At 46.0% G+C, this 23,443-nt stretch overlaps 1 protein-coding gene across 1 annotated transcript; it reads right to left on the bottom strand.

The window, feature by feature from the left end:
• Nucleotides 1-1,584: 1,584 nt before the first annotated feature.
• Nucleotides 1,585-23,388, bottom strand: cfap57 (cilia and flagella associated protein 57; the record flags this gene model as incomplete). The annotated part of the gene is made up of 21 exons (XM_079242846.1): nucleotides 1,585-1,746; nucleotides 3,958-4,101; nucleotides 7,800-7,934; nucleotides 8,027-8,143; nucleotides 9,164-9,307; nucleotides 9,384-9,542; nucleotides 10,571-10,744; nucleotides 10,819-11,009; nucleotides 11,087-11,180; nucleotides 11,277-11,432; nucleotides 12,149-12,310; nucleotides 12,403-12,576; nucleotides 14,914-15,126; nucleotides 15,190-15,303; nucleotides 15,376-15,541; nucleotides 15,610-15,746; nucleotides 17,369-17,521; nucleotides 17,752-17,926; nucleotides 21,376-21,635; nucleotides 21,738-22,051; nucleotides 23,232-23,388. 21 exons carry the CDS (start codon nucleotides 23,386-23,388, stop codon nucleotides 1,585-1,587), a joined length of 3,501 nt encoding a protein of 1,166 aa, XP_079098972.1.
• Nucleotides 23,389-23,443: the final 55 nt, after the last annotated feature.

Here is a 23,443-nt window from a genome sequence, read left to right as displayed (position 1 = left end):
GTCTGAAGCCTAAAACATGGAAATAACCGTTAGAATCGGTCATTTATAGAAAATAACTGAGCAGCACATCGGCGATGGACTGGTAACCAGTCCGGGTGTAACCTGCCTCTCGCCCAGCAATTGTTGGGATAGACTCCAGCCTCCCAGTAACCTTTAATCTGGCCAAGCCGGTAGGAAAATGGATGAACGGCACGTTTCCTATGATGCGAGACTTAATCTTACGTCACTACGGGTTAAATTTATTCTTTAATTCAATTCCATTCTACTTTATTCATCCCCGAGGAGAAATTCAAAGCTCAAGATGGCTCGTCCAAGATTTGACAGACAGACGGGGAACATTTATGACACAGATAAACAGGTCCGGACTGAACTCAGTTTTACCGGCGCCGCCGTACAACAGATAAGAACTGAAGTACATCAGGATCATTTGGGTCGAGGGTAAAAAGATCAGGTCCTAAACAAACCCAACTTGTACACGTAAGCACAAGGACTGTGACGATGTGCTTTTGCCGATTCAATTTAAATTGCGATTCTCACAACTCTTTGATATTGCTATTTTTTGTGGATTAAAAAAAAAAAATGTATAAAACTTTTTCTTTTGCTCGTCATTTTTCTTGATTTCAACTGGGAAAAATAACACAGAAGGCAGACCATCATTCTGCTGCTATAATGCCCAAGAAGAGAAGTTAAAGGATCAATAAAAACAATAAAAATAACAAAAAACATTTTAATGGATTATTTTTATTCATTTGGGAAAAAAAATCCAGATTTTCGGTTGGATTTTCCCACCCCTACTAAGCACAAACCCAAAGGAAGACAACGCACACATGGGAGGGCGTGGTCGGGGTGGGATCTCCCAGTACAGCCAGTCAGTTTGCAGCCAAGAAAGGCGTCCAACCAACTGGCCGTCTGAGAGAGGAGGGAGGGACAAGGCCGGGGACCACTGTGAGAAATAGTGTGTGTCTAACAGTGAGTGTGTGTGTGTGTGTTTAGTGAGTGAGTCTGTGAACTGAGTAAATTATTTTTCATTTGGAACAAAGTGGAGATATTTGACTTTTTTTTAAAAACTGGATTTCACTGGATTCAACTGGTTTCCAGTCGCACCACATGCAGGGAATTCCTCCAGGGGGCGCTACTAACTATGCATGTGAAATATTTCTGATTACTGAAAAGTAACATAACCGGTAACGTAGCAGGTAAACTCCATGTTGTCCTGCTTCTGCTAGATAAAGAGAAAATGAAGAGTTGTTGCAAAAGTTCATCCACCTGTTAGCCGCTGAGGATCAAAAGGTTGAGCAGCCATGAAGGTTTGAAACTGACGTTTATTCACCACGTTAAAGTCACTTCATGATGATCAACTTTATCATCTAAAACAGTTTAAATGGACGACTTTATAACAGTAAATATTTCTGTCCAGCTTATAGATCAAATTAATAAACAGCCTAAAATAACCTGATCATTGATTCAAAGGTTCAGTCTAAATATCTGCAATAAAAATGTTCATGATTACTTTCTGGTTTAGCAACTTAATGAGCTCATTTCTACTCAATCCAACTTATTGCACGACTGAAGCCATTTAACAAGTCAGCTGACCTCTTCATGTTTGGATCCTTCCTCTGAGCTCCTCCCAGACTTGTTGGGCTTCTTGAAGACGGTCAGCTGAGCCTTGTAATCTTTGGCCTGAGTCCTCACTGAATGCAGCTCTTTGCGAAGTTCGTTGATTTCCGTAATCAGAGTCACATTTTCCTGCAGAGATAACGGCCGCCGTTAGTAAAGTTCATCAGGAAAAAATACTGATGTCATCAATATCCACACACACACTTTATTTTTTATCTTGTATGTTAATATACACATTTTATCTATTAGACTTTTTTCATTTCTATATTTATTCCAGCTTCCGGATCATTCCAGAAGCACTTGGACCACTGGAACCAGTTCAAATGCCAGTCTGGGCAGAATCGTCTGGTCTCCAGTAGGTGGGACCAGTAACATACCTGCAGCATAACCAATAATAATGTTTTACTGCAAAAAACTACAAGTATGTCATTTTTAAACATCCTTTAAAAAAATATTTGTCCATCCATCCATCTTCCGCCGCTTATCCGGGGTCCGGTCGTGGGGGCAGCAGCCTAAGCAGGGAAGCCCAGACTTCCCTCTCCCCAGCCACATTTGCCAACTCTGCGGGGGGGATCCCGAGGCGTTCCCAGGCCAGCCGAGAGATATAATCCCTCCAGCGTGTCCTGGGTCTTCCCCGGGGTCTCCGCATTACTGCATCCTTCCTTCACTCGTGAACAAGACCCAGAGATATTTAAACTCCTCTACTTGAGGCAGGACCTGACTCCCGACCCGGAGAGGGCAATCCACCCTATTCCGGCTGAGGACCATGGTCTCAGATTTGGAGGTACTGATTCTCATCCCAGCCGCTTCACACTCGCCCGCGAATCTCTTAAGTGAGAGCTGGAGATCACGATCAGATGAAGCCAACATGACCACGTCATCTGCAAAAGGCAGGGACCCAATCCTGAGGCCACCAAGTCGGATCCCCTCAACACCTCGGCTGCGCCTAGAAATTCTGTCCATATAAGTTATGAACAGAATCAGCGATAAAGAGCAGCCATGGCGGAGTCCAACCCTCACTGGAAACAAATCCGACTTACTACCAGCAATGTGGACCAAGCTCTGACACCTGTCGTACAGGGACCGGACAGCTAAAAGCAAAAAGAAAAAGTCTTAAACTTTTTTTTCTTGACTTAATGAGGAAGAAACAACACAGTAACCAGACCATCATTCGGCTGCTATATTAAACCAAGAAGACAAGTAAAAAGATCAATAAAATTACAAAAATTTTGTAATTAATTATTTTTATTTATTTGAAAAAAAGAAACGATTTTTTAACAGAAAAATTGATTTTAAAATTGTGAAGCAAAAAATCCCGACATTCGATTTTTTTCAATTCGATTTCCCACCTCCTCCTGCGTCCTACCTGACCTGTTAGCGCTCTCCAGCCAGCAGAAGAAGATCTTACAATGACTCTTGTTTTGTCTCTTTCTCTTTTAATCTCGCGTTTCTTTGCTGATTCAGCGACGTTGCATATTCAGAACAGTCAGTTCTTTATTATTCCGTGAAGCAAAACGTCACATCCAGATGTAAAAGTTGTAAAGTGTTGGTTTCTCAGCCTCAGGATGCTGCTGGTAGCAGCGTCTCTAGAAATGTACGACAGAAGTCATCTTGTCAATGAACAAGAGTTTTAAGTTCAGAAAGTTACGTAATGCGTCTTCAAAGCTGCAGTGGGAAACTGGTCTCCAGGTCTCCAGAGACTGTGTTTGTCTCCAGAGACCCTGTTGTCCATCCAGAGACCCTGTTGGTCTCCAGAGACTCTGTTGGTCTTCAGAAATCCAGTTGGTCTTCAGAGACCCAGTTGGTCTCCAGAGACCCAGTACGTCTCCCGAGACCCTGTTGGTCTTCAGAGACCCTGTAGGTCTCCAGAGACCCTGTTGGTCCCCAGAGACCCAGTACGTCTCCCGAGACCCTGTTGGTCTTCAGAGACCCAGTTGGTCCCCAGAGACCCTGTTGGACTTCAGAGACCCAGTTGGTCCCCAGAGACCCTGTAGGTCTCCAGAGACCCTGTTGGTCTCCAGAGACCCTGTTGGTCTTCAGAGACCCAGTTGGTCTCCAGAGACCCTGTTGGTCTCCAGAGACCCAGCTGGTTCCCAGACACCCAGTTGGTCCCCAGAGACCCTATAGGTCTCCAGAGAGCTGGCAGCAGCGAGGCTGGGGGTGTAGGTTGGGACACCTGGTTTGATCTCATGGTTTTGTAAACTGCAGATCTCCCGTCTCCAGCTTCATGGTATTACAGATGAAACTGGATCCTGACAGCTTCAGGTGTCTTCAGATGAACTGGAATGCCATATGTTCACACCCCTGTAGTGTAAAACTGCAGCTGTTTGTGTGTCTTACCTTCATCAACTTGACGTACACTTTCTCGTGCTCCTCAGCAGATTTCAGCAGCTTCGTGTTCAGACTGCTGATGGTCTTCTGCAGGTGATCCCGCTGGAAGCGAAATGCCTTCTGGACATCATCGTCTACGCTGCTCTTCTCCACCTGACAGACAAATAAAAAAAAACCTGCTTCATGGTGGTTTAGAAACAGATCTTTAGCTGTTTGGGGGACATTATCTGTTAGGATGTGACATTACATGACATTGTAGAATAACACAGGTGTATAAAATCCAGCTCCTCTTTCACCAACATTTGTGAAAGAAAGGGTCATTCTCAGGAGCTCATTGAATTCCACTGTGGTACCATGACAAGATGTTACCTGTGCAACAAGGCCAGTGGAGATATTTCCTCGCTACTAAATCCTCCACAGTCAACTGTCAGCGGTTTTATAACAAAGCTGAAGCAACTGAGATGAACAGCAGCTCAGCCATGAAGTGGTGGTCATGTAAAAGGACAGAGCAGATCAGCCGATGCTGAGGACTATAGTGAGGAAAGGTAACCAACTTTCAATTGCGATAGACCTCCAGACTTCATGCGGTCTTCAGTTTAGCTCCACGTGGTGCCGAGACAACTTGGTGTTTGGGTTTCCATGGTGACCTGCTGCATCCACGCCAAACATCACCAGGTGCAAAACGTCGGATGTACTGGTGTAAAACCCATTACCACTGGATTCCAGAGCAGTGGAAACATGTTCTCTGTAGGGACAAAGCACACTTCTCCATCTGGCAATCTGATGGAAAAGTCTGTGATGGCGGTACCTGTTTGACTGCATTGTGCCAAGTGTGACGTTTGAGGGAGGAGGGACGATGGTGTGGGGTTCGTCAGGAGCTGGGCATGGACCCTCAGTTCCAGTGAAAGAAATTCTGGTTGCTTCAGTATAGTAAGAGATTTTGGATGCCTGGGCATGCTCCTGATGAGGCGGTGGATGTTCTCCTGAGGGATCTCCTCCCAGACCTGGACTAAAGCATCCGCCAACTCCTGGACAGTCTGTGGTCCAACTTGGCGTTGGTGGATGGAACGAGACATGATGTCCCAGATGTGCTCAATGGATTCAGGTCTGGGGAACGGGCGGGCCGGTCCATAACATCAATGCCTTCGTGTTGCAGGAACTGCTGACACACTCCAGCCACATGAGGTCTAGCATTGTCTTGCATTAGGAGGAACCCAGGGCCAACCGCACCAGCATATGGTCCCACAAGGGGTCTGAGGATCTCATCCCGGCACCTAATGGCAGTCAGGCTACCTCTGGCGAGCACATGGAGGGCTGTGCGGCCCTCCAAAGAAATGCCCCCCTACACCATTACTGACCCACTGCCAAAACTGGTCATACTGGAGGATATTGCAGGCAGCAGAACATTCTCCACGGCGTCTCCAGACTCTGTCACGTCTGTCACATGTGCTCAGTGTGAACCTGCTTCCATCTGTGAAGAGCACAGGGCGCCAGTGGAGAATTTGCCAATCTTGGTGTTCTCTGGCAAATGCCAAACGTCCTGCTTTGTGTTGGACTGTAAACACAACCCCCACCTGTGGACGTCACGCCCTCATACCACCCTCATGGAGTCTGTTTCTGACTGTTTGAGCAGACACATGCACATTTGTGGCCTGCTGGAGCTCATTCTGCAGGGCTCTGGCAGTGCTCCTGCTGTTCCTCCTTGCATAAAGAAGGAGGTAGCGGTCCTGCTGCTGGGTTGTTGCCCTCCCACGGCCTCCTCCACGTCTCCTGATGTACTGGCCTGTCTTCTGGTAGCGCCTCCATGCTCTGGACACTACGCTGACAGACACAGCAAACCTTCTTGCCACAGCTGGCATTGATGTGCCATCCTGGATGAGCTGCACTACCTGAGCCACTTGTGTGGGTTGTAGACTCCGTCTCATGCTACCACTAGAGTGAAAGCACCGCCAGCATTCAGACCAAAACATCAGCCAGAAAGCATCGGAACTGAGAAGTGGTCTGTGGTCACCACCTGCAGAACCACTCCTTTATTGGGTGTGTCTTGCCAAATGCCTAGAATTTCCACCCGTTGTCTATTCCATTTGCACAACAGCATGTGGAATTGATTGTCAATCAGTATTGCTTCCTAAGTGGACAGTTCCATTTCACAGAAGTGGGGTTGACTTGAAGTTACATTGTGTTGTTTAAGTGTTCCCTTTCTTTTTTTTTTAGCAGTGTTTATAAAGGAAAGAACTGAAAAAGTTCTTCCCAAAACGTCCTGGCTGTAACAAAGTGATCACAGCTCTGTTTATATTGTCAATTGAATTAATATTAGTAAAATTAGCTAAATTTACACATTACCAGAGTCAGCTATGACTGGCCAGCACTCCTTCCTGGCTGTTGCTATGGCAACAGTGTTGTTTTCGGCCAGGATAATGAGTTTTTAAAGTCTTCATGTTTATGACGAATAACACCAGCCCCTACACAGTAAAGTAGCTGCTCTGCAAGGTTTCTCCATGTCTGTGATTGGTCGGATGCTGGAAACTCCGCCCTTCTTTTGTTGGCGCATTCAGATCAAGATGGAGAAACCCTGGTTTGAATTACCGCATATCCAGCTCCTGAATGTCTGGGTAAGTACTCTGCTGCTGAAGAGAAGACATGATGAAGCTCGGTCAACGCTTGCTGCACGACATTTGGACAAGCCTGGGAAATACTGGTCACATACTGGTCATAAAGTCTGGTCACATGAGACCAAAACTGAACTTTTTGTAAGCTGTAATACAGACCGTCCACATCACCTAAAAACAGGATGGAAACTGGGAAGTTTGGTGGTGGGAACATCATGGTGTGGGACAGACTTCCATCGACCTGAAGGACAGATGAATGCAGTAATGGATGGTGAAATCCTGCTGCCATCTACCAGGATGATGAAGATGAAGGATGGACGATGATCCGAAAGGCAGCTGAGAGACTTTCACCTGGTTTCAGACCATAAAGTTGCAAAAACGGTTCCGTCGAGCACCTGATCTGACCCCGACAGATAATCTATCTATCTGACCTGTAAGACTTGAAAAACCAGGTCAAACCACACCTGAGCGGCCAAGAACTCCAAAATCCAATTCATCCATCCATCCATCCAATTGATCCATCCATCCATCCTTATATCCATCCATTCATTCATCATCCATCCATCCATCCATCCAATTGATCCATTCATCCATCCTTATATCCATCCATTCATTCATCATCCATCCATCCATCCAATTGATCCATCCATCCATCCTTATATCCATCCATTCATTCATCATCCATCCATCCATCCATCCAGTTGATCCATCCATCCATCCTTATATCCATCCATTCATTCATCATCCATTCATCCATCCATCCAATTGATCCATCCATCCATCCTTACATCCATCCATTCATTCATCATCCATCCATCCATCCAATTGATCCATCTTTCCATCCATCCAATTGATTCATCCATCCATCCACCCATCCATCCATCCATTCATTCATCATCCATCCATCCATCCAATTGATCCATCCATCCACCCATCCATCCATCCATTCATTCATCATCCATCCATCCATCCATCCATCCATCCAATTGATCCATCCATCCATCCATCCTTACATCCATCCATTCATTCATCATCCATCCATCCAATTGATCCATCCATCCATCCTTACATCCATCCATTCATTCATCATCCATCCATCCATCCATCTGATCCATCCATCCATCCATCCATCCATCCAATTGATTCATCCATCCATCCACCCATCCATCCATCCAATTGATCCACCCATCCATCCATCCGTCCATCCATCCATCCATCCATCCTGTGTTGAGTAACACTTACAGCCTCGGTGTTTGGGACGTAGCGAGCATAAATCATCCTGATGTTGTCCTTCAGCTTTTTGGGCTCCTGGATGAATCCAACACAGTTATGGAGGTCCGATCTGATCCGCTCAGAAAGCGTCTCCAGGTCTTTCACCTGAAAGTTTTTCACAAACCAGTTCTCCGTGAACTCACAAGAACAAAGACAGATCAATGTGGTTTGAGACCAAACGTGAGGACAGTGCTGACTCTTTCCATCTCCTTGCGCATCTCTTTCTCCTTCGTCCTGAGTTTCAGTCTCAGGTCTGAGACGACGAGCTTCAGCTGACTGTTGCTCTTGTCGGTCTGGACCAGTTCCTCCTCCAGCTGCAACACACGTCACATTACTCTCATCATGCTTACCTCACATACATTAGCGTTGCTAGGCAACGATTCATGCAGATGCACCTGCAGCAGTAAGTAAGCCAGTCCAGAAGCTAAGGAGATACCAGTCCAGAAGCTAACTGGAAACCAGTCCAGAAGCTAATGAGATACCAGTCCAGAAGCTAACTGGAAACCAGTCCAGAAGCTAATGAGATACCAGTCCAGAAGCTAACTGGAAACCAGTCCAGAAGCTAATGAGATACCAGTCCAGAAGCTAACTGGAAACCAGTCCAGAAGCTAATGAGATACCAGTCCAGAAGCTAACTGGAAACCAGTCCAGAAGCTAATGAGATACCAGTCCAGAAGCTAACTGGAAACCAGTCCAGAAGCTAAGGAGATACCAGTCCAGAAGCTAACTGGAAACCAGTCCAGAAGCTAAGGAGATACCAGTCCAGAAGCTAACTGGAAACCAGTCCAGAAGCTAAGGAGATACCAGTCCAGAAGCTAATGAGATACCAGTCCAGAAGCTAACTGGAAACCAGTCCAGAAGCTAAGGAGATACCAGTCCAGAAGCTAACTGGAAACCAGTCCAGAAGCTAAGGAGATACCAGTCCAGAAGCTAATGAGATACCAGTCCAGAAGCTAACTGGAAACCAGTCCAGAAGTTAACTTACACACACACACACACACACACACACCTGATGGATCCTGTCTTTCACACACACACACACACACACACACACACACACACACAAACACACACCTTATGGATCCTGTCTCACACACACACACCTGATGGATCGTGTCTTTCACACACACACACACACACACACACACACCTTATGGATCCTGTCACACACACACACCTTATGGATCCTGTCACACACACACACACACCTGATGGATCCTGTCTCACACACACACACCTGATGGATCCTGTCTCACACACACACACACACACACACACCTTATGGATCCTGTCACACACACACACCTGATGGATCCAGTCTCACACACACACACCTGATGGATCCTGTCCTTCTTCTCAGTGATGTCGTCCTGCAGAGGCTCGATCTGATTCTTCAGTTCGTTCATGTGGAACTCTAAGACGAACCTGAGCTTCTCCAACTCCTGGTTCTTCTTCCTCAGGCTGGAGATGCTGCTGTCCTGTGGAAGCATGAATACAGGAAGCGGGTTTAACACTGAACCAGACTTCCCAGTGAATGACCCTGACGTCCCCCACCTTGTCCTGGGAGGTCCTCTCGAGCCCAGTGATCTGCCTCTTCAGGTGCTCGATGTCGCTCTCCAGGGAGCGGATCAAACCCAGCAGATTCTGACGCTCCTGCTTCAGCTTGTTTATGTCAGAGCATTTGTCATTGATCTGCCTCTGCAGAGTGTTTACCTGGGAAAACACAGACATCCAATCAGAAGAGAGAGAAGAGGAGGAGATGAGAGGACAAGGCATGATACGTACAAGACGTGTTTAAAACATTAACATGATGACAGCAGGATGCAGAAGAGATGTTAAAACACATCCATCATGTTACGTTTAATTAAAATGTAAAGAATAAAACAGATTAAATAGAAACAGAACAAGCTGATAAACAGATAACATACGATCCTACACCATCATCATCCTCACTGTAGTCATCATCATCTTGTTCTGTTTGGACTCCATGAAGTAAACGCTGCATGATGGAGGCGGTTCCACGTGTTCACAGATGTCTTCCATTGTTTCAGACATCGGTTCTGCTTGACTCGGGATTTATCTGGTTTCCAATGTGATTTTTAATACTTTACTGAGTTTAATGTGTTTGGGACTCCTGGACCGTACATGCACTTTGTGTGTGTGAGTGTGTGTTTGTGTGTGTGTGTGTGTGTGTATGAGTAGGACGAGTTGTGATAATATTAGCTTGTACAGAAATGATTGTTTTATCATGTGAAGTCATTTGAGCTGTTTTCTGCATGAAAAAAGCTTTAAACATCTGCAGGCAACTTGACCCCCCCTCAAACACACAAACAAATACACACTGCTACACACTTAAGATAACTGACTAAATATACCATCTATCAACTGTTTGCAAGAAAAAAAATCATTGTTACAAGCAGGAACACAAACGTAACACAAGCAGGAACATTAGCAGCAACACAAGCAACAACACAAGCTGCAACACTGTGTGCGTGCAGAGTTGCTGTGATCTGCTGTCATGTTTCAGACATAATTCTTTATGGGAAATAAAATATTGAGGATGTATACAAATAATTAATCATAGCATTTAATATAAATGAATTGCAGATTAGATGAACTAATCTTGACATCCTACACGTCAGACAGTAACATAGACCAGAGTGTCGTCAGCATACTGATGAATCAGAAATGTGGGAAGTTTGCAGGATCTGAGCTGCTGGGAAGAATAAGCAGCAGTTCACCTTCTGTGTGATGACACCAGTTCTTCCCTTCAGGCTCGTGTTGGTCTCTTTCTCACACAGTAAATTCTTCTCGTACTTGATTTGAAGGGAGTGGATCTTCTTCTCCTCGTCCTCCTCCATCTGCTTTATGATCTCTTCAAACTCAAGGATCCTCTGCCGGGCGTCCTCCTGACACTGCAAACAGAAGCGAGATAAAAAATCACAGAAGTTGGGTGGTTTCATTTTGTTTCACCTCGTCTGGTTCCAACCTGATCCAGGAGGCGAGTCTTCTCCTGCAGCTTGGCCTGGTACACCCGGGTGGCTTCCTCCAGGGCTTGGCTCCCGCTCTCCTCTGCAGACTTCAGACGCTTCTCGTAGTCCTCCTGCATTCTTTGATGCTTCAGGTGTAGATCCTGGTACTTCCCGTGCTCCATCATCAGCTTCTGGCTGTACGATTGTTCTGTGAAGGGATTCAAAACGGATCCACGTGAGAAATGAAGCTGCAGCGTTTCTGTGTTGATTTTATCCTTTTCTTACCCAAATCCTTCAGTTCCTTTGAGTGTTTGGCAGCAACCTCTGCAGAATTCTTCTTATTCTCACGCTCAAGCTTCTCCATCTCCGTTTTCATCATCTACATTAAAAGCAGTGAAGCCACAGGATTCACCAGCAACAGAAGCAAAGTCATGCAGAAGCAAACACGTGGCGTAGACGTGTGACAACAACAGACCTGCTGAGCTGTTGTCAGAGATTCCACTTCCTGGATGAACTTGTCAGAAAGCTGCTTGAGCTTCTCGTTGTGATTCATGTCTTTCAGACGGAGCTGGTACTCATTCTCCATCTGCAGCTCCTCCAGACGCATCTTCAGCTCCATCATGTTCTGGTTCTGAAACACACATTCCCAAACCAGAACAGGTAGCAGGGTTCAGGCTGAGCTGCAGCAGCTCCTTGCAGGTACCCTGACCTCCCTCCCTATCGCTGGTGTCACTCTGTGTTCTCTGGTGTTACAATGAAGGTTATAAAAGTTCAATAATTGAGTTTTTTTTCCTGAAATCTGCCTCATGATCTGTATTTTGGGTAGTTTATCACCTCCCAAGCTGTCAAACGCACCTCATCCTTACAGTCTTTAATCTAATTTCCTCGTGAAATCTGCCTCTTTCTCATCTCCACCTCATCCTGATACCAGAGGAGCATCATCAGGAATATTTCTCATCATTAAAAAAAAAAAGAAAATAAGAATAAAAAAATATGAATAAAAAATAAACATAAAAATTAAATAAATAAATAAATAAATAAATAAGAAAAAAATGAAAAAATTTAAAAAAATAAATGAATGAATAAAATAAAATAAAATAAAATAAAATAAAAGGAATATTTCTCATCTGTCTCCAAATCAGAACTGATGCTATAAGATCATCTCTGTAAAACCAGTCTGATCAGCTAGCTTGAACTTCATTTCAACGCTGCCTTCAGAGAAACCCTGAGGAGCATTTCGGTGAGCGTAGCTGGAGCTTTGGGCTGCAGCAGGACAATGCATCAGAAGCGGCGTGTTCCTAATCAGGTGATCAATAAGGTTTAGATTAGATGTGTAAGTGAACAGACCTTCTCTTCCAGGTCTGCCTTTGTGACGAGGATCTCTTCAGTGTGGACGATCTGCCTGATGCTCTTCAGTCTTCGTCCTTCCTTATCCACGATCTTGGAAATCAGCAGACCACCGTCCTCCGACGCTGTCAGCAGGAACTGATCATCGTATGTGATCACCATCTGAGGACACACTCGGTTTCATCAATAACTGGATGTCACGGCTGCAAAGAGCTAGATCTCATCAGAAGTGTCAGTTTTTTGTTTGGACCCACCTTGGTTACAGACCCACTGTGAGCCTGGTGCACCACCCACTCCTTCTGGAGGGGTAGCGGGTATTTAACGGCTCTGATTGTGCCGCTGGTGGTCCCGGTGAAAATGACCCTGCCCGAGTGAGACACTGCAAGAGCAGCATGAGCTACCTCATCTCCAGGAACTTCCCTCAGGACCTGCAGAACCAGGACACACTGAAGCCAATCTGTTCTAGAATAAAACTCATGTCAGCCTGATCAGTCATGTCTGCATGCAGGTAGAACCTGGAGGGATGGTGCTGCCTGCAGAACTCTGCTCAACACATAAACAGCTACAGAAATATTACAGGATTATGACGTAGGAGGGGGGTCTCCCGCCACATTTAGCAGGGTTGCTCATTCCACAGAAGCATCATCCACCTGCTTGTAAAGGTGACTCATCAGGCTTTCCAGCCACTTGGGTTGGAGTTCGACCTTTATCTTCATTTCTGCACATGAGTGAATGAGCACAGCGGCTTCTGGAGGGCAGAAATCGCGGCTGTAAAGTGGACTGGGTGTTGTTGTCGTGTATTTGGCCAGTAAGCAGCCTGGATTCCTGCGATCTGCAACCTGGAAGGCGATGCTCTGGTATCTGAAGGTCTCACGTTGTCGCAGGTTGTCCCGCTGAAGACACCACAGACGTGGACTACGACCCGTCTGTGAACATGAAAGCGAAGACACAGCGTCTCGTGTTGGAGGCGGCATGAGTCCATCGCTGTGAAATCATCCAAGTTTGCAGCGGTGTCCATCATGTTTGCTGGGTATCAGTGAAAGCATCACTGAGCCGCTTCTTCAATAAATGGGTAAACTCACCAGCTGAATGAATTAGCATCATTAGCAACATTAACATGGACAAGATGTCCTCTGTATATCTCATGGACCTCTACTCCAGCCGACATGTTCACGTGGCCGCTGGATGAAAGGATCCCATCAGTTGTGTTTACCTGATGGACAGATTTAATGCCATCATAACGTCAGAATCTCGTTAAGAGAAGAAAATACCGATGAAAGATTTCTGAAATCCACCTGTAGACGGTCAGTGTTGGTTCAGTCCCCATGCTTCACAGCTGGGACCAAAGTGGGCTGGTTTAGCCTCAAAATCCTGAATAGAGTTGCTTTACATGTTTCGAAGCAGAATAACTTTTGTAAATCTCCAGTATTTCTCTTTTCTTCTTCTGATCTGCTTCATAATGGGACATTTTACCTGGTTTATAAAGATGATGTAAGCTGATTGGGTGAGGAGCAGCTTGCAACATGCCTCTATTGCCCTCCGCTTGTAGGTGTGTGCAGGCGTGCTTGATGTAAGTATTTTAATCATGATCAGTATATTTGTTTTGTTTAAATTTATCTGTTAAGATAGTTCACTATTAAAGCTCTAGTAGGTAATGTAGCTAAGAGACATGTTCCTCTGGGTGAAGTGGTTCCTCATCCTGACAGTAGTCTATACATTCTGTAATCATGAATAATAAGAAATATAGTTAGACCCCTCAGTTTACTGTAAATCTGTAAAAACTCTGACCAATCCAAACGTTCCGACCCAAATGGAGTTGTTCATTTCTTATATTTTGTAAGCTTCTTTTCCCGGCTCCCCTCCTCCCCCTCCAGCAGCGCATACCTGATAGCCACACCCTGCATATAAAACAACGTGTTGTTTTATGATGAAAATACAAAATAGTGAAGAAGAAACTCGGAAGGCAAACATGGCTGAGAAAATGCAGGAAGGATTTCCCGACCCGGCTCGGTTTATTTGCCTCATCCTGCTAAACAGCCGAGAAAGAGAAAATCTTTGGTGGAAAAAGCTGCGAATTGAAAGGATCACGCAAGGAGCAGAACCAGAGGGGGAGGAGTCGATACAGGGGGAGGAGCCAAGACAGGGCGCCACTTTCACATCCTGTTCGCTCCCCAACATTACCTACCCCAGCTTTAACTGTTTACTAAACATACACACAACAATATGTGGTTTATTGTTTTATGTTGTAGTGTAATGGTGTATTACTGGGTCAAATATTATGATTATTAGAGATAATAATATCAATACACCCTACTCTACAGTATACATAGATCCTTCATTAATTAATTCATTCTTCATCCTAACCGCTGAGTCCGATGAAGGTTCGTGGGGAAGCTGGAGCCTATCCCAGCAGTCTTTGGGCGAAATGCAGGGTACACCTTGGACAGCTCGCCAGTCCATTGCAGGACATAGATCATATGCTATAATAATATTTCCTTTTGATATATATCATAAAGTACATAATATATTATACTGCAGCAGTATGCTATATCACACTTTGTATTACTATCGTAATGTGATATTTATTGTTCTGTTTACAGAGACTTGGTGTGTGTCGCAGTAACATCCAGATCTTCTGAATGTTTGTGTTTTCTTGTTGTTTACGTCTTGAAGAAACAGTAAACTGCCTCTCTGGGACTAATAAAGCTGTTTGAATGGAATATTTCTGTCTGGAGCAGATGGAGGAGGGTGTCATGGTGACGTACCTGGCCGTCTTGGATCTCCTTCAGGGTGAGGTCTGTTCCTACGGCCAGGACCGTGTTGTAGCTGGAGGAGAAGCAAACATCTGTGTAGCTGCAGGACTTGAGGACGCTCTCCGACTCGCGTTGCCCGGTGTGTGTGCTCCACTCATACACTGCACCATCCATCCCACACGACACCAGCGTCCTGTCGTCCAGGCTCCATTTGATGCCACTCACCTGGTCAGACAGATCGATTTATAAACCAGTCTAATGAACATACGTGTCTTCCGTCTGGCTCACCTTCCCGTTGTGGCCCTTCAGGTTGAGAATGTTCTCAAAGGACGTGACAGAGTAGATCTGAATGATGTTTCCATTGACGGCTGCAAACAGGTGGCCACCGTGGCTAAAAGCACACTGAAGATGCAGAGAGAGGATGAGACAGAGGTTGAAAAGTGAAGCTTAGAAAGCAGAGGAGCATGCCTCTACCTCTCTGCAGCTGCGCACTGGGAACTCCTTGTAGGTTCGGATGTCATCAATTACCAGGTTCATGAGCCGGAGCTTGTCTGAAAAGCCCACCAGGAGGAAGAGGCCGGTGGGGTGCAGAGCTACGCTGTAACCCTCCTCCTGGAAGTGCTTGTAAAGCTCCAACTCCCTGATGAGACACAGCAGCACCAGGTCTGGTTTCCAGTAGCTCCACCAGCTAAACTCATCAGCTTTTACCTGGTCTGGTAGTTCCAGATGCGAACAGACCGGTCCAGAGAGCTGGTGGCTGCGAGGGGTTTGGAAACGCAGACGGACAAACCGGTGATGGAGCTGGAGTGGAAAGGCTGGAACAGGAAGCCAAAGTGAAGCTTTTCTTCCTGTAAAACAGAGACGTGGACCTTCTGCTCAAATACAGAAAGTAGGCAGAAGCCTTGTACTGCTGCTTACTCTTTGTCTTTTATCCTCTGTTCATCCAGACTATAAACTTCTATTCTATTCTATTCTATTCTACAGTCATTTAGCACTTTTATCCAAAGTGAGAGTGAGAACAACTCAAGCACAAAATCAAACAGTGGAGGACATCGTAGGAAGGTGCTGGTGGACTGTGCTTCCGTGAAGTGTTCCAGGCTTTTTTTTGTTTGTTTTGGGGTTTTTTTGTTGTTTTTTTTTTTGTTTACTCCCTTCCCACCCCATAATATCACCTATGTTAAAATACAAATAATTAATACCATAAAGTTTGTTGGAAAGAACTGGGCTAAGTTCTCCAACTTTCCAACAAATACAGCTAAACTAAGTGTAGAAGTTCTCCTTGAAGAGCTGAGTCTTCAGCACATTAAAAGTAGACAGGGACTCTGCAGAGCGGACAGAGTTTGGGAGATCATTCCACCATCGTGGCACAACAGAGGACAAGAGTCTGGCTGGTGATTTAGTCCCACGTTGTGGTGGTAACATGAGGCGTCTTCCACTGGTGGAACGTAGCTGTGGAGAGGGAGTGTAGGTCTGGATTAGGGAGTGATGGTAGATGGGAGCCGTTTGAGTTATTATTTTGTAAGCCAGAAACAAAGCTTTATATTTGATGCGTGCTGCGACTGGAAGCCAGTGTAGAGCGATTAGCAGCGGAGTGACATGAGGTTGTTTGGGTTGGTTGAAAACCAGAAGCGCTGCGGCGTTCTGGATCATCTGCAGAGGTTTAACAGAGAACGCAGGCAGACCTGCCAGTAGGGAACTGCAGCGCAGTCAACAAAAAACTTATCACAGAAAATGAGGAAATGACTGTCAGTTGGATTGTTTCTGCTCCTTAATGATTCCAGTTGGGTCTATTTTTGTGGTTTATGCAAACGTCACTCACGCCTGCACATGCCTACATGCGGAGGAAAGAGGCCTGTTGCATGCTGTTCCTCACCCAATCAGCTTGCATCATCCTTATAAATCAGGTAAAATGTCCTTTTAGCAGGTCAGAAGAAGATGAAGAAAAGAGAATATTAGAGATTTCTACAAATTATTCTGACCTGCGTAAAAAACATGTTAACTGGATTTTCAGGCTGAACCAAGCAGAGAAAATCCAGATAATACTGAAATAATACATGAAATTTCACTGCAAGTTTCTCAGTTTTTTTCTCAGCAAGTTAAAACATTTTTAGCTTTATTATATTTTATTTAGCTGAAATTATTGTTATTAATTGCAACAATTCCTTTGTAGGCAACTAGTACATATTTATAATACATATTAAAGATTATATTTGCTTCAGAGTCTTAATTCTATCTTATCTGTTGATAAGTTAAAGCGGTGTTTATTAAACTGGTGACCTCCATATGTCACCAGAAGAGATAAGTTTTCATGTGGACGACTCACCAATCCGTGTGCAAAACACGGAAAAGAGAAATGATTCTGTTTAAACGGTGAAACGGGTAACCAATGCACGACAGCAGCCTGGAGAGGAACCGTGGTAACATACGTGTTTACATGATCATGCAACGCTACACGACTTTACGGCACCCTGCTCGTGTTGGCTGATGAAAGTCTGATGCTGTACAGCTGTCCTCGCTCTGTGCTGATGGCCAGACGCTCCTCAGCTGGACTGATGCACACGGTGTCGACCTCCTGGCACTCTGCTGGAGTGGAATCGTTCCCGTACGGATCTGCAGGGATCTGATTCATACAAACACACAGAACCCCCCCATGTTTTCATTTAAACAGGCCTGCCACTGTTTTCTTATTGTTTATTTCCTAACATGGGATTCTAACTTCTATTTGGCTTTCTTTGACTTTTATTTAACAACTAGAAGTTAGAAATTCCAGTTTTCCAGTTGTCACTGAATGCAACATCACAGCTAACTTGTGAAACTGTTGTAAGTGTCCTTTAAAGTGTGTTTATTTACTCGTATCTCCTTGCTCTTCCTGTAACTGTCGCCATCTGTCTTGTCAAACACACACACGGTGCCTGGACCCGTCGTGCACACGAAGCCTCTGGAGAACGACAGGATAGCTGTGATGCGAGAGCCGGTCAGACCTTCATCTGCTGCGCCGTCTCTGATCCTCTTCATCTCCACCTGCCTGGGCAGCAGAGCACCAGCTGTCAGCATCACCATGACAACCATTCAAGCCTCCACACAGGTGGACAACCCACCCATGTCTGTCTAATAATCACACAGTAAACAACATGGTGTGTTTTCAGATGATTTGGAGATGATTCAGATGTTTACCGAACTGTTGGGTGATTAAATGTGACCCATCTGATCAGGCATTCATGGACAAATATCGGTGAACTAGTTCCTGGGGGGACCGGAGGGTGTGTTCCAATTACAGGAATCACACTCCTCAGCCTCCCTGGTAAGGTCTATTCAGGGGTCCTGGAGAGGAGGGTCTGCCGGATAGTCAAATCCCGGAGCAGTGAGGTTTTCGTCCTGGTCGCGGAACAGTAGACCAGCTCTATACCCTCTTTGAGGTCGTGGAGGGGGCATGGAAGTTTGCCCAACCAGTTTACATGTACTTTGTGGACCTGGAGAAGGCGTTCAACCGGGCCCCACGAGGGCTCCTGTGTGGGGTACTCCAGGAGTATGGGGTACCGGACCCCCTTGTACGGGCTGTCCGGTCCCTGTACAACAGGTGTCAGAGCTTGGTCCACATTGCCGGTAGTAAGTCGGATTTGTTTCCAGTGAGGGTTGGACTCTGCCAAGGCTTCTCTTTATCGCTGATTCTGTTCATAACTTATATGGACAGAATTTCTAGGTGCAGCCGAGGTGTTGAGGGGATCCGACTTGGTGGCCTCAGGATTGGGTCCCTGCCTTTTGCAGATGACGTGGTCCTGTTGGCTTCATCTGATTGTGATCTCCAGCTCTCACTTAAGAGATTCGCGGGTGAGTGTGAAGCGGCTGGGATGAGAATCAGTACCTCCAAATCTGAGACCATGGTCCTCAGCCGGAATAGGGTGGATTGCCCTCTCCGGGTAATTCCGGGAGTCAGGTCCTGCCTCAAGTAGAGGAGTTTAAATATCTCGGGGTCTTGTTCACGAGTGAAGGAAGGATGCAGTAATGCGGTCTGTCGTGGTGAAGAAGGAGCTGAGCCAGAAGGCGAAGCTCTCGATTTATCAGTCGATCTACGTTCCTACCCTCACCTATGGTCATGAGCTGTGGGTCGTGACCGAAAGAACGAGATCTCGTATACAGGCGGCTGAAATGAGTTTCCTCCGCAGGGTGGCCGGGCTCTCCCTTAGAGATAGGGTGAGGAGCTCGGTCATCCGGGAGGAGATCAGAGTAGAGCCACTGCTCCTCTGCATCAAGAGGAGCCAGTTGAGGTGGCTCGGGCATCTGGTCAGGATGCCTCCTGGACCTCCCTGGTGAGGTGTTCCAGGCATGTCCCTCTGGGAGGAGACCCCGGGGAAGACCCAGGACACGCTGGAGGGATTATATCTCTCGGCTGGCCTGGGAACACCTCGGGATCCCCCCGCAGAGTTGGCAAATGTGGCTGGGGAGAGGGAAGTCTGGGCTTCCCTGCTTAGGCTGCTGCCCCCGCGACCCGATAAGCAGTAGAAGATGGATGGATGGATGGATGGATGGATGGAGGGTTCTTCTCTTGAATAAACCCAGCTGGTGTTATTGGAAAGCCTGATGAGCTGGCACAACTGGTCAGGATGGTGTTTGTGTGACATCCTCCTGTTGGTGGATCACATGACTGAACTCTCCACTGTAAACAACATGTTTACATTTTATTCCTTTTCCACCATCAGGGACCACAGCCACACCAGTTGGCTCCTCCTCCTCCTCCTCCTCCTCCTCATACTGGTTGGTCACATGCAGCTGTGGGATGGCGTCCCGTGGTCTGGACTCACGACACGTCATTCTATTCAGGAGGAACTTTGTGATGATCCTGGGGGTCATCCTGGGGGGGCGGAGCTTGGGATTCTGGACATAAAGTTTCAGGACCAGCGCTCACAGGTGCTGTTAATTACCAACCAGGTGTCCGTCACACACATGTGACTGGGGCCACACCATTTACTGCCCAGGTAACCAGGTGGGAGGAGTTTTCACTTCATTTAAACTGGGCGATCAGCTGGATGAGCCGCTCAGACACGACAGCTTGCTGGACACCACCACAAATCCAATGGATCCAACCATTCAGAGAGGGTTTAGAGGCAAACGTTCCAACTTGAGAAATAAAGATGATGCGTGGCTTTTATGTAAGTCCAGCAATAACACGATTCCTGTAACATCTGCTGATTTTATCACTTTCCAGCTGCTCTGTGCTGGACATTATGTTCCAGTGGAAATAATTGTCCTTATTTGTCCTCAAAGGAACGCTGTTGCACTTTGCAGATAACAACCGGACAGAGACGTGTTCAAAATCATAGCTTTAAATTAGGTTTTCACCCTCAAACCTCCATGTCATTGTATTTTATCTTATTTCATTTTTATTTTGGCAGATGCTCTCCTCTCCATTTAAACTCCTCATCCGCTGCTTGTCATCACTCCTTCATGGTTCATTGCCTGGCTGATAGGAAAGGAACGGACCCACTGACACACCTGGCAGTACTTGAGGCGTAAGCGCAGTCCATAAAAACAAAAAGTCACCTGCTTCATTTAATCAGACTAATAGGTAAGAACCTCCCATTGGATAATTCCTGCACCCAGACGTTGGTGTGTTTCAGAAGGGTCAGATCATCGACATCAAGCAGAGAAAACATGGAAGGAGATGCAGAAACTATAAAACTGGGTTCAGAACTGTCCAAGGCATCATTAAAAACTGGAAGGATGGTGGGAAACATCGTCTTCCAGAGAGAAATGTGGTGAAAAAACATCCTGAATGATGGTGATGGTGAAACCAATGGAAGAAAAACAACAATAGAACTCAGGAGTACGTTTAATAGTTATTAACATTTCCACATGAACAATTAGCTGAACAGCTGTGGAGCCAGAAGAAAACCACTGATCAGTGAGGAGAACCAGCAGAAAGACTGGAATCTGGAGCTGGAAGAAGGTCATGTGGTCTGATTAGTCCAGATGGACCCTGTTTCAGAGTGACGGGAGCATCAGAGCAGATCCAGACTTCATGTGCTGTACAAGCTGGTGGGCAGTCTATGATCTGGGGTTCAGGTCTAGAGTGAGATCAGCGGATTATCTGAATATCCTGAATGAGCAGGTTATTCTGTCTTCCTCCAGGATTCGTGGGGCTCAGACTGAAAGAGTGGTTCAGGGGACAGGAGGCATCATGTTCACACCACAGCATCCAGACCTGAAGGATCTTTGGAATATTCTGGAGGTCCAATTGGTGCCGTAATCAAACACAAAGGAGTCCAATAAAATATTACAGCAGGACTTCGCTTTTGGACTTTCAGACCTTAACCAGACTGTCTCTTGATGAGGTCACATGACTGGTCTGAGTTGCCTTGCCGTGTGTCGTGTCTCGTGTCTGTGCCACTGATGTTCTGATTCAAACATAACAACTGGAAGGTCAGAAAAATGACGTTTTGGAGATAAGAAGACATGAAGTCTGGGTTTTTAACTCACCCATCGTCCTGTCCCTGCACACCTTTAGAGCTCTTCTTCATCTCTCTTCGCAGGTCTCTAGACTCGAAGACCAGCAGCCTACCAGTGTCTGTCCCAGCGATGACCTTCTCCTCTGAAGTCCAGGCGTGACACAGGATGTTTATAGACTCCGCTCTGGCAGAGCTGCTCTGTTTTAGGGTTCCCTCTGCGTAGCGAAGCAGCTTGAACACGCCAGCTCCACTCACACACAGCTGGAGGTTGTTCAGAGGGTTGAAGCTGACCTGATGGAACACACACACACACACACACACACACACACACACACACGTGTTCACAAAGCTGTGGCAGAACCGGTGAAGCCTTCCTGCATGCCATCAGCTGACCTGGTTAACAGGGTTAGTGGAGCTAGTTGTCTTCGCAGTTGCCAGGACTTTGTTCTTTTCCCACAACCAGAAGATCAGCATCCACTCCGGAGCTCCTGCTTGTCCAATCAGATACTTGGAATCCGGGGAGAAAGCCAAACATACAAACTCTTGGAAAAGCGAATCTCCTGCAGTCAGAACTTTCCGCTTCCTGCCCTGCTCATGCTGCAGGTCGAAGACGGTGATGGCGGCCGCCTCACCGCACTCCGACACGGCCAGGTAGCGGCGGTTGGGACTGATGGCCAGAGCTCGCATGCGCCGCATCTTCTCTGAACCTGCACACACACCGACACGTCGTCACAGCGATGAGAGGGAACAGGGACTCCTTCCAGGTCCTGGACCTGGTCCAGACACCAGTAACCGGGTACCAGTTCCAGATACAGAAGCACGGCCCAGAAACCAGGAGCCTGGTCCAGAAACCAGGAACCTGGTCTAGAATCCAGAAACCAGGAGACTGGACCAGAATCCAGAAACAGGGAACCTGGTCCAAAAACCAGGAGCCTGGTCTAGAATCCAGAAACCAGGAGACTGGACCAGAATCCAGAAACAGGGAACCTGGTACAAAAACCAGAAGCCTGGTCTAGAATCCAGAAACAGGGAACCCGGTCCAGAAACCAGGAGCCTGGTCCAGAAACTACAAACAGGGAACCAGGGCCAGAAACCTGTTCCAAAATCCAGAAACCAGGACACTGGTCAAGAAACCAGGACTCCGGTCAAGAAATCAGGGATGTAATCCAGATGCCTGAAACCAGGAGTTCAGTCTAGAGCCCAGTCCAGAAACAGGAGCCCAGTTTAGATCCCAGTATACAGAATAAACAAACTCAGAGTTTCTGATTCCAGATCACAATAAAATTCTATCACCATCAATGGATCTACATTACCTGGCGTCACCATGGAAACCACTGACAAAACGCTGCCATATATTCCCAGGGAAGAGAGATGCATCATGGGAGAAAACTGCTGTCTGACTCAATGGAGAAGCTGGGATCTACTGGGATCTATTTAACCTCATTTAAACTGGAACATTTGCATGTAAAAATACATGCAAATGTATATTTGTTTGTGATACAGTTGCTTTTCTTTTAATGCCCCATTTAAAAACATTTAATTGTACTAAAATGATACAGAAAGGTGATGGATGTTGTTCTACTTGGACATCTATTGTTTATGTTTCACATTTCTGTTAATATTGGGATGGATGTTTCTACATCTGGTCATTAAAACCTCCAACATGGGATGTCTTAACACACACACCTCCTCTCAGCTGGTTTTTACTGAAAGGTTTCCAGGTTCAGTTTCAACATAACTTGCTTTCTGGGTGATGGGACCACGGAAGCAGGAAATGACCGTGGAGAAATGCATTTTAAAAACCAGTTTAATTAATTAAAAGACACGCAGCTTCAGCCAGACTTTACTGTTTAATGATAAGTGGTAAAACTATGAAAAGTTGTGTACCTGAAATGAAGCGCTGACTCCTGAGCTCAGTGTTGTAACCCACGCAGCTGTTTCCACTCGGGAACACGACCGTTTGTTCGTCAATAAAACACAAATTATTAGTTACACCGGACCGCAGACCGAAGATGAAGAGAGACTGAGACACTACAGAGGTCATTTTATAACTATATATAACTTAAAACTTATTTATAACGTATAACTTTTGTAATTCT

Source organism: Telmatherina bonti (assembly GCF_933228915.1).
Source record: "Telmatherina bonti genome assembly, chromosome: 6".
NCBI classification, from domain to species: Eukaryota; Metazoa; Chordata; class Actinopteri; order Atheriniformes; family Telmatherinidae; genus Telmatherina; species Telmatherina bonti.
The sequence above is the reverse complement of the archived record's forward strand: the minus strand, read 5'-3'. Positions and strand labels throughout refer to the sequence as shown.